Source organism: Notothenia coriiceps, unplaced genomic scaffold (genome assembly GCF_000735185.1).
Source record: "Notothenia coriiceps isolate Sejong01 unplaced genomic scaffold, NC01 NC01_scaffold00001348, whole genome shotgun sequence".
NCBI lineage: Eukaryota > Metazoa > Chordata > Actinopteri > Perciformes > Nototheniidae > Notothenia > Notothenia coriiceps.
Window position 1 is genome coordinate 214 of NW_011334049.1, and position 11,833 is coordinate 12,046.

Below are 11,833 nucleotides of genomic sequence, written 5' to 3' on the forward strand. Positions count from 1 at the left end.
CTTTGGGTGGCAGTATACGCCGTGAAGTTGTTTGCGGCCTGCCAGTAAACCCAAAGCAGAAGAAGACGAAGTGACGTCAGCGGCTTAATTTGCCTAATCTTCCCTCAGGGAACTTACTCCGGTGTGAACGCGATCTGTACTCAGTTCCCTGCTGGCACTAAGTGCTGGGGCACTAAGTGCCGGCGCGCTAAGTGCTGGGGCACTAAGTACGGCAAAGTACTTGGTGTGAAAGCAGCTATTGTGTTATTTTTAACCAATATCTCTCAGAGGGGCGTGGGGAGGGGCTCCTTATTTTCATCTAAAGTAACAGACAGAGAATCAGCACTTTTGAAACAGGGCTGAAACAGAGGGGATTATGGGATGCTGCAATGATCTGTTTGGTGTTTCAGCCAAACGATTCAGAGACATGTTTTGTATATATCTGAGACCTGTAATATATTGATGAACAACAGTATAATAGGGGTCCTTTAACACTCCTTATGAACTCTCCTGATTGTCCTCCAGAACACCATAGAAGAATGGCAGACAGTTTTCTACATCGCTGCCGGCATCAACCTGTTCGGAGCGACGGTCTACACTCTGTTCGGCCGAGGAGGCGTTCAGCCCTGGGCCGTCCACACGTCCTACAACCATGGAGACTGAGACAGAAAACACACGACGTCGGACTCCTCCATTTGATGCTTGAGTGAGGGTTTGATTAATCAACGGGTAAACAGCGAGATATACGTTCCAGCTGTGATTTTAATTTTCAAAGCGCTGCTAACTAACTGCCATTACACCCTGCAGGATGTTCGTTACTGTGACTTCTCCAGAGTCTGTTGACAGATAATCTTACAGTCAGAGCAAGGAACAGAGAAGAGTGCAATTTTAGTGAAGGGAACGTTTTATTTAGCAGAGCTAACAATCACAGTATGATCTCTAAGAGGTATCAGAGGAAGCTGCTCTTACGAAGCAGGCCACTCTCTTTTTACTCGCAGAAACATGGGAATTATTGTATGTTATAGAAGGCTAAGTAAACCCTGTTTAATTGGCATATATTAGCTATGATACAGATTTAAGTGTAGTTCCTTTAGTGTTCAGGTTTGTCAGGTAGCAAACTATCTAGGCTCATTTGTCATTCGAGCCTCCAGAGCACTTTGCATATATGGTTATTGCCGTTGTAAAAGTCTACGTTCTTAACAAGGACATTTATTTTCACTTGTGTGCGGACATATCTCTGTGCCAATACACTTTTTTTTGAAGTGGTTGAATGCTCCCCCCCAAAAAATGACATCAAAGTCATTATGCTCCTAGACTAAACACACGCATTGATACAGTTTCTCTAGAGGGAACAATGTGACTGTACAACGCTTGGCAACATGCCTTGTCGTGACTCCTTAAAATGGATTTTAAAGCTCTGAGTCTTTCATGGGATTTGAAAAGGGACCAAGTTATTGTATTTGTTTGTATTTACTTGTGATATGTTGCCAATAAGGGCTGTTTATGTGCACAACAACTTGTTTATGTCCTCCTAAAGCATTTTATTTGTAATCTGTGACTGAGAAGATGTTCTGATGAAGGGAAAGTAAAACGTAAAAAGGTTCCTGGAGGACACACAGCCTTTGATTTACTCACAGGATTTGCACTTTCTTTGTCAGCTCTCAGGTGTGTCTGAGAAAAATGGAAAAAGGATGTTTGTTTAATTTGTATCTTGTTTTTTTAATTGCGCACAGTTAACTCAATATGAATGGAAGTAATTCTCTATCTTAGCCTTTTACTCCATATATGACTGTTTGTATCTTGCCCCTTTAAGTGTAATGACTATAGGGGGGTGAACCAAAATCAGCCTGAAGGGATTTGTCTCAGTTGTTGTTTCTGTAAGTAGCATCATCATCCCAATTCAAGGTGCAATGCACTTGTGCCTTATTACATTAGCCTAAACAGGCTCAGACAAGTCAGTCCTGAAGACTCATTGTTTTCATAAAGGAATCCTCTCGTTACTGCTTTTTCTGTTCCATTTCCACGAGTCTACAAACAGAGAAAAGGGGACTTTTGATTGCTGTGTATATATACTGTATCGATACACTCTACAAAAAAGGGAATCATTGTATGTTTTTAACCTTGAAATATGTCAACATGTCTTAATTCACTGTAATGTATTGTATATACTTAATCATATACAGCTATTCTCAAATCGATATTGTGTTGTGTTGTTATTTCATTATATATCCAGTCACAGCGAAGTGAAGGAACATTATAACTTATTTACATCTGTGCTGAAAAGGAAGATCACATTTTCCAACATGTTGATTTGAACTTTTAATTACATTAAATGTAATTTTACAACCAGTTACCTGTGATATTTAAAAAAAAAAGAATCAACTTAAATATGTATAGAGTATCTGACAAAGTCAAACACAATGATGCATTGATTTGAAGTTGTTGGGTCAGATGACAGAAGCTTTAGAAAAAAAAATCATGAAAGTAAACATAAAAAAAAAAAAAGGAAAGAAGCATCAAATTCAAATCATCAATTAATTGTATTCTGATACAGTCCTGCCTCTCGAAGTGCGATTTGTTCCCCTCTAGGATACTTTTCTGCAACACCAACTATGATGGAACAGCCCACAAGTGTAAATACATGAAGACTGTTTACTCTGAGTGTGTGTTACATACGGAACTGTATAATGCATGCTACATCTCAAGTTCTTAATTTGCATTTTGAGTTATTGCAATCGCAACACACATCTCAAGCCCACATATGTTTCCCAAATGAGTTATAACTCTCGGGCTGTTGCGATGCACACTTTGCCATGCAGGATCAGTGTCCTCTGATAAACTCGCTCACAGTAACTTCTCCCTCGGTGTGATGCTGTGCAGCGCGTGCGCGCAATTACGCAACACCCCCTCCTGTCCTGTGCGCTAAAACCTGATCAGCGTCTCTCCTCAGGTCCTGCACCCAAAACACAGCGGACAGCTCTCAGGTACGACACTACGAGACACTATGCATTGGAAGTGTGCATTGTATATTTGATGCTATGAAAATGAATGAGCGTCTTTTTTGGGCTCCATGCGGTGTTTTGGAAATGTTGTTGTTGTTGTGATGCAGGAAAGAGGGCAGACGGCTGGCGCTTAATACGCATCCAGTGAGCGTGTTCATGATAAACATGGCGGGAGGTAGACCGTTTAATCCTGTAAATATTAAATATATCGCGGCTATTCTATTTTTGATGTGTTTTATCATATTGTGTTTGTTAACGCAGTGCGGCAGCTGCTGTGAGTGACGTTATACTGAAGGATGAGTTAAACATGCGCATGCAAAATACTGACAGTCCTGAGTTCACCTGTCTGGCCAGGATCATGTGAGGATTCTGGTTACAGTTGGATTAAAGCTGCCTGTCTACCTGCAGCACAACAGATTCACTTTAAATCCTCACAGGACTCATTTAGCAGAAGACTGTCGTGCAATTATGTAGTCAAGGTTATCACCATAGCACTCCTGAAGAGTTAACAACATTGTTTACTTCCCTCTGCACTAACCTGTGACAGTGCACTGCAGTGTCTGAGAAATGGCTGCTGCACTGTTATGTGATAGCAGCTGACAAAATGGTGGATTGTGGCTTGGAATTAGGCTGTAGTAAGTCTGAAAGAAGACATTAGAGAGGCTTGTTGTTTTTATGTGACAGTGCTTAGCAGAGCGAGGCAGCAGAAAGAGTGATGTGAAAGAGGAGAGCAGAGGTGTGGATGGATGGAGAAACAGAGTGGGAGGGTTGAGACTTGGCACAGTTCAGTGGCTATTGATACCATCCCTAATCTTCTGAGACACAAACATCTATTGCTAGTCAAGAGACGTCCTTGTTGGTAACCTTAGGTCAACATAACAAGGAACAGACAATATGGTGAGATTGTTTAAGTGCTGATGAACTAAAGAAAAATAAACTCTGACGTCTTTCCTTGTGCAGCAATTCAAATTATTTCTGCATCAGTCCCTTGAGGAGGAACTGTACTTTTTTTTTTTCTCCCACTGCAATGCATTTGCTTAACTTCGTACTGTGTGATCTTGCAAATAATAATAATAACAAATGTATTTGCGCTTTTACGGGTGCTCAAAGTCGCTTTACAAATATCATTAAATCAGACAGTGTTAAATAACAAAGCATATCTAGCGTTAACAACTTTGTTTTTCTACCCTTCAAATATTTATTTTACTGCACACACAAAATATATCCAATGTCCATCAATTACAGGCACTTGTGCATGCAAGGTTTCCGTTTCGTGCCCTGCCAACCACCTGTACTGTATGTTGTACTAACTGTAACTTAACTCTGGTTTTAACAGACTGCTAGCTTCAGCCAGCTCTACTCACCATGGGAAAGGAGAAACAACACATCAATATCGTCGTGATCGGCCATGTGGACTCAGGCAAGTCCACCACCACGGGCCACCTCATCTACAAGTGTGGAGGCATCGACAAGAGAACTATCGAGAAGTTTGAAAAAGAGGCGGCTGAGGTGAGGAGATACAGGCAGTCAGAAAAGACAGCCTTCTAAATAAGATAAAAGTAATCACCAGCTATGAACAAATTACTATCCATTACTTATTTCTCAGATGGGGAAGGGGTCGTTCAAGTACGCCTGGGTGCTGGACAAGCTGAAGGCAGAAAGGGAGCGTGGAATTACCATCGACATTTCGCTGTGGAAGTTTGAAACCAACAAGTACTATGTGACCATCATCGATGCCCCGGGTCATAGGGACTTCATCAAGAACATGATCACCGGGACCTCCCAGGTCTGTAACGAGAGGCTGCTCAGTCTGTGTGTAGGACATGCTCCATGGGAAAGATGTGGGTCCTTTTGTCAGACTCTGTGCCTTTGATAAGAATAACCAGTGTCTCCGATCAATAGTGACTTGTTACTCAAATCATTTGGTCCAAGTCTCAAGTAAGCCACAGGTTAAAGAAATTAGGTTAATAAGTTAATGTCAAGTTGGGTCCTTAACTAATTTTTAAAGAGAAAAGACAAAGTATTAGAGCCAGTCTAAAATGATATCATTAGTCAATTTCTCTGACCTGTTCAAAAAGGTATGACCATGAATTGAATTGTTTATATTTAGTCAAATAAAAGTAGCCAAACCAAAAACAAACAGCATTATAAAACGTTATTTCTTAAATGTAATACAAAAATGATCTGATCTGATCCAAAGACCAGCTTGAATGACAGAGTAGTCATCTGAACATTAACATGCCCATTCCAGTGTGCAATCACAAATGCCTTGCGTTTAATTTTCCACACACTTGTATTGGCGCCATAACGAACAGCTTCCAAATGCTAGCACCACGTTCATTCATCTAGTTGCAGAGTAATGGTGACAGCAGCTTGATTGTTAATGTTTTATCCTCTTTAGGCAGACTGTGCTGTGCTGATTGTGGCGGCCGGTGTGGGAGAGTTCGAGGCCGGTATCTCTAAGAACGGACAGACCCGTGAACATGCCCTTCTGGCCTATACTCTGGGAGTGAAGCAGCTCATTGTAGGCGTCAACAAGATGGACTCCACCGAGCCAAACTACAGCCAAAAGCGCTATGAGGAAATCGTGAAGGAAGTGAGCACCTACATCAAGAAGATCGGCTACAATCCGGACACCGTGGCCTTTGTACCCGTTTCAGGCTGGAACGGAGACAACATGCTTGAGGCCAGCCCCAATGTAAGTACAACACAGAAAACCAGTAATGCAAATGCTGGAAGAAATATTAGAAGTAAGCAGCCTTGAATTTGAATACCAATTTGCATGACTCGGGATGGGGCACGGTAGCTATAAGGGAAAACAATAGTTGAGACTGTTGGTCCGAATAAGAGCGGATAGAGTAGCCCTTGCAATTACAAAAGCGTTGTTCAAAAGAGAACACTGTGGCTTTTACACCTAGCTTACGTTTGCTAACACCAGCCACCATGAGCAACTGGGAATCCCAGACAGTTACTTTTATTTCAAAAGTCACAAAACAATGAAGCTCTTTGCTCAAACAAAGCTAAAACTTGACAATTATTTTCTCTCTTCTAGTTTTACCATAAGTTTAACACTTCTTTAATAACTGTGCAAAGTGTATAATTTAGTACGTTATTTTCTTGTCTCTAGATGACATGGTTTAAGGGGTGGAAGGTCAATAGGAAAGATGGCAATGCTTCAGGGACCACACTCCTGGAGGCTCTGGATGCCATCCAGTCGCCGAGCCGTCCAACAGACAAACCTCTGCGTCTGCCTCTGCAGGACGTCTACAAGATAGGAGGCATGTAGAGCAATCACAACAAATGGGTAGAAACTAAATGCTGTAGGGATAATAGACTCTAGAAACTTATGAAACACCTCATGATCAGAGCGTTTAATCAAAACAGGTTTTTTTTTTTTGTAGATCAAGGCAAGGCAAGTTTATTTATATAGCACCTTTCCACACGGGTTAGGGTTAGGCAATTCAAAGTGCTTTACAAAAATGAAAGACATTCATTAAAAAGCAAAGATAATAAAATAAAAAATACATGAATACAAGTTACAGTGCAGTGTAAGAAGATTTGAATAGTTCAATTAAAAACAGCGGCAAAAATAAAAGTAGTCAGAGTTGCAGCGGACCGGCAGGTTTCCGGTAGCTTGTTCCAGGTATTTGGAGCATAACAACTGAACTTCTCCATGTTTAGTTCTGACTCTGGGGACAGAAAGCTGACCAGTCCCCGAAGACCTGAGAGATCTGGATGGTTCATAATTTAGCAGGAGGTCAGAAATGTATTTTGGGCCTAAACCATTCAATGCTTTATAAACCAGCAGCAGTATTTTTTAAATCAATTCTTTGACACACAGGAAGCCAGTGTAAAGACTTCAGAAACCATCAGAACTGTCTTTATGTTGATTTAAAGGTCCTTCATTGAATGCTACATTTCTCAGGTATTGGAACTGTGCCTGTTGGCCGTGTGGAGACCGGGATACTAAAGCCTGGCATGGTGGTGACCTTTGCCCCCGTCAATGTGACTACTGAGGTGAAGTCTGTGGAGATGCACCATGAGGCGCTGAATGAGGCCCTGCCCGGAGACAACGTGGGCTTCAACGTCAAGAACGTGTCGGTCAAGGACATTCGCCGTGGAAATGTGGCCGGCGATAGCAAGAGCGACCCCCCGCTGGAAGCTGCCAACTTCACTGCTCAGGTAGACAAAGGATGTGTTGATAGAAAGGAAACATGAACGTGATTAAATCAGCACTTTCTTGAGTCAGAACTATTAACAGTCTTGAGGAATATTTGCTGTAAAGTCTATTTTGAGTACGCTTTGAATCCTTTTTTAGCCATGATGACTGTTTCATTGTCTAATTGACAGAGAGAAGGTGTCAAGATAAGACGGAACCCAAACAAGCCAATAGTCGAGTCTTTGCAGTGAACTTCTTTGACAGAATATAAATGATCTCCAGGCCTTTTAAATGTTGTGACTTTGCTTTGCAGGTGATTATCCTCAATCACCCGGGCCAGATCAGTGCCGGTTACGCTCCTGTGCTCGACTGTCACACTGCTCACATCGCCTGCAAGTTTGCAGAGCTCAAGGAAAAGATTGATCGCCGCTCTGGCAAGAAGCTTGAGGACAACCCCAAATTCCTCAAGTCTGGAGATGCTGCCATTGTGGATATGGTTCCCGGCAAGCCAATGTGTGTTGAGAGCTTCTCCGAGTACCCTCCACTTGGTAAGTTCAAGTTTTTGTTGAATTTCAACAGCTTGATACCAGATGAAACCATCACCTAAAGTAACTGTACTCCTCTTCACCTCTCAGGCCGCTTTGCAGTGCGGGACATGCGTCAGACTGTGGCCGTCGGAGTGATTAAAGGTGTGGAGAAGAAGGCCTATTCCACTGGTAAAGTTACCAAGTCCGCCCAGAAGGCCCAGAGGAACAAATGAATGTTGTGCTTCTCTGCCGACCGCAAGGTCTCCCAGGGCAGGACATCCGTCATCCAATTCCACTCTTCAATTGGCTGCTTAATAATCAAAGACTGGTTAATCATCACAATGCATCGAAAAAGCATTCGGCGGAAAGAACGACATTTAGATCTCGAGTCCTTGAGGCAGAAATCCTGACTCCATTGGTTAGATTACCATTAGTTACAATGTAATATCAATCAGTTAACGTGCACAGTCCATTCGGTTCATGACAATATTTTTCTGTGATATTGATATTGAACTATTAGAGATACTGAAACTTATCACCGCTCAAGCTTTCTGGAGTGCAGGCACTGTTCTCTTTATGTGTTGTCTTGCTTTTAGTGTTTGTTTGTAACTTCATGGTGCTCTGTATGGCACAATGCTATAACTACGTTCTTCCGAGTAGTAGATAAGTAGAACTTGGTGATTGTTGTGTTTAAATTATAAAAAGGACTTAAAACAAATGGTGGATATGTGCCCTTCCCGAGGGTTTTTAGAGTAAACTACCTGTTGATTCCTAAAGCACTTTGATTGGCATTTTGCTAAATTTGCACTTGAGAAGCTTTAATTGGCATACGCTACTACACCTTACTGTAAGATGGCATGAGCCTCTTTCTAACATTAAACACGTTTCAACCAAAATGTTGAACTGTGGTCGGTTTCTTTTCTGAAATGTCCTGCATGTAATTGACAGTGCCTTGAACGTTCCTATAGTTTAAAGAAAGTCTGATACAAATCAGAGCAGTCCGAGCATGTGTCCAGGAGATGGAGCCATTGGTTCAGGAACAAAATAGGAATTTTCAAATGCAGTGTATGACAATCATATAATACAAAAATGCATACAGTAAATGTTTTTACAGAGCGCTTCTCGTAGTACTCAAATACACTGTAAACACACATTGTGTACACAAGATAAAAGGATCATATGAAAACACCTCACTTAAGATATACACATTTGTAATAGATGTTTTGTGGGAACAAATAAACCAGTGGAAGTTCTAAAGGACGACATGATCACTGGTGTGAAGACAGGTGCAGCAGAGTTTCGGATATAGAGAAGTTTATCTATGAATGTGATGAAGGTATGGATCAAAGTTTCTTTCTCAGTTAAGAAGGAGAGTGGTGGGTGGAGACACGTTTTTAGTGTGAACAAAATATACTTTTCCTTTGATTTTATTGATGTGGTAATCAAAGGAGTAGTTGCTGTTGAAAATGACTCCCGATGTTGCAGGTGTGTGTTGAGGGACAAAGAGTGGAGTGGGTGTATAAACACTTACTACAGGAAAACTAAAGGGGCGTGTTCTCATTCATTTCCCGGAAACTCTTTGGGTATAACTGTCAGAGCTGTTTCATTGCTCTCATTGCAGCATCATGACAGGTAGAGGGAGAACATGCAAGGCAAAAAGCCCTGACACTAAGTGTGCCAAGAGTACATCTAAACCTGAGGAAATGAAACATGAATCTCCCCCCAGATGCACGAGGAAGGACTTTAAAGAAGAGAAGCAGAAAGGCGCCACAAAGGAACAGAAACCAATGGTGCAGAAAAAGACGAGCAGCACTGACGAAAAGCCATCTGCACAGAGCATCCGTAAAGAGAAGACCACAAAACATTTCACAGAAGAGGTGAGCAAGCAGCAAAGTACACCTGCAGTTAACAAAAAGGCTCCTGTGCAAGGCAGACAAGTCGAAACAACAGAACCAGTTACAAAGTCAAAGAAGATGCAGCCAAAGGGCACTACAGAGGATTCTCCAAAAACCACAAAGGAAAAAAAATGTGTCATGAAGGAAAAATCCCCAGAACAATCTAGAGAGGAGAAGACGAAGGTGCAGCCGGAGGACATCAAGACGGCAAAAACATGTACTACCAAAGACAAAATTCCAGAGACAAAAATGCAGCCACTGAGACCCAAGGAGAACCTAAAGGCTGATCGGTGTGAAGGCAAAGTGGACAGGATCCTCTCCACAACTCTGGACAAATTAAGAATAAAAAGGGATGAAAAATCATATACTTCCAAAGTTGTTAATGAACTTGTAGACGCCATACTTTCACATTTGAAACAGAACACTCAATGCTTTAAAGAAGCCGAACCACTACCGACTGGGAGTTACTATGAAAATCTAAAGGTAAGTCACTTTGGTTCATATCTCCTCAAACAAACACTGGGTTTCATCAGTTCTTAGGAAAAGAGCAAGGGGTCTGTAAGTAGGTGGAAGATATACTTACTTGAGTTAGTGCCATACTTGAAAAATAATGTCTTTAAATAATGTGATGTTTTCGTGTTTGCAGATTTCTAATCCGGATGAATTTGATGTCATGCTGGCCATTCCAGTTGACCGAGTGGACGTGAGTCCATTTGGAGATGATGGAGCCTTTTACAGTGTGAAGTTCAAACGTGGCAATAGCCCTCTGAAGAAATTTGAAGAGAGCGGCACTTTATCCGCCAGTAAAATGCTGGACGAGTTCAGGGCAGAAGTCAAGGAATGTGCCAAGAAATATACAGGTAACTGCCAGAACAAGATATAAAAAGATCCAAAAGGGAAATCGTAAGGAAAAAGTCTGTGTAGGTGCCAAATGCTACTTAGCCTGAGTTCATTATTTGTATTATTATTATTTGTTTAAGTAACTTTTATTTGTTTGTTGAGCACTGTTGAGGATGTCACATGGGTGTGGTTTGTGTACTGTAGGTCACCTGTTTCATGTCGAGTGCGGATGACAGAGTGCTTGTGCTGTCATTTTTTCTGTTGACCGTTTTTGTCCCTATAGTTACTGTTTCTATTTTGTTTATTAAATATCGTCAAACTATCTTACTTCAGTAGGCCTATGGACTTTCTCATTGAAAACGCATCGCAGCATAAAGCCAAGCTTAGCCTCTCGGCGACTCAAACTTAACTGGAAATTGAGCCGCCAGTCTGCTTTAGTCAAATGTATACATTATAAAACCATAATGAATACTTGATCTAAATTGTGCTTCTTGTTTGTATTTTCAGGATGGGAGGTGATAAGGAAGAAAAAAGGCTGCCCTGCAGTGACTCTGATCAGAACAGTACAATCGGTCACCGTCTCACTGGATATCGTTCTGAGCCTCAAGGTTAAATCGAGCTGGCCATCTTTCACCAAAGAAGGCCTTCAAATAGATAGCTGGCTGGGCACTAAAGTAAAGCGGGATTACAAGTGGGAGCCATATTATCTTGTACCGAAATTTGAAGGCAAAGGTACAGAAGAGAAAGACGGGATCCTAGCCAAGGGTAAGTCTTTCTCTTTGTTACATACACAACATTTTGGGGCTTTTACATATTTAAAGCTATTTAATGAATGAAAACTGGAAAAAAGGGAAGCTTAAACTTTCCTTACCCGTTGAGTATTTTCTCTTCTTTACCACGCAGATACTTGGAGGGTGTCATTCTCTCATGTTGAGAAGGCCATACTGAAAAATCATGGATCGCAGAAGACATGCTGTGAGAAAGAGGGAGAACGCTGCTGCAGGTGAAGATTTTAACTTAATCCTCAAGTAAAACTAGTCTTTTGTCCAATTGCCATTACTTAGAAAAACAAGTCTTTATGTATATTTGGCAACAATGGTATAATTACAGAATATAATAGAATTTATAAAACGGACAAGTCAAATCAAGCAATCTGATTGGTTCTATACTGAGCGTATACCACGGGTAGAATTGTAAGTTACTTTTCACAACAAGTCAGTATCCCTCCGCGTCTGAGAAAAACAGTATACCGTTGGGCTGAAAAGCAAACATACTGGAACAAGAAAGCAGCGGAGAAGTAACGGGGCAGAAGCCCTCCTTTTTGACGCAGCGGTCCAGACATAGACATCAAACGGCAAAACATATTCAGTGTGCAGTTCCTTTGGCATTAGGGCAGGGATATCTAGATACTTTCGAAGGTTTAACATAATG

At 41.4% G+C, this 11,833-nt stretch overlaps 2 protein-coding genes across 2 annotated transcripts; both read left to right on the top strand.

The window, feature by feature from the left end:
* The first annotated feature begins 2,864 nt into the window (after window positions 1-2,864).
* Window positions 2,865-8,567, top strand: LOC104960295 (elongation factor 1-alpha 1). The gene is made up of 8 exons (XM_010788280.1): window positions 2,865-2,963; window positions 4,318-4,490; window positions 4,588-4,767; window positions 5,383-5,679; window positions 6,109-6,259; window positions 6,907-7,163; window positions 7,454-7,688; window positions 7,776-8,567. The coding sequence occupies exons 2-8, from the start codon at window positions 4,347-4,349 to the stop codon at window positions 7,898-7,900; spliced, it is 1,389 nt and encodes a 462-aa protein (XP_010786582.1). The 5' UTR covers window positions 2,865-2,963; window positions 4,318-4,346; the 3' UTR covers window positions 7,901-8,567.
* Window positions 8,568-9,265: 698 nt separating this feature from the next.
* cgasa (cyclic GMP-AMP synthase a) lies at window positions 9,266-11,524 on the top strand. The gene is made up of 4 exons (XM_010788290.1): window positions 9,266-10,045; window positions 10,209-10,422; window positions 10,910-11,167; window positions 11,306-11,524. Exons 1-4 carry the CDS (start codon window positions 9,293-9,295, stop codon window positions 11,407-11,409), a joined length of 1,329 nt encoding a protein of 442 aa, XP_010786592.1. The 5' UTR covers window positions 9,266-9,292; the 3' UTR covers window positions 11,410-11,524.
* Window positions 11,525-11,833: the final 309 nt, after the last annotated feature.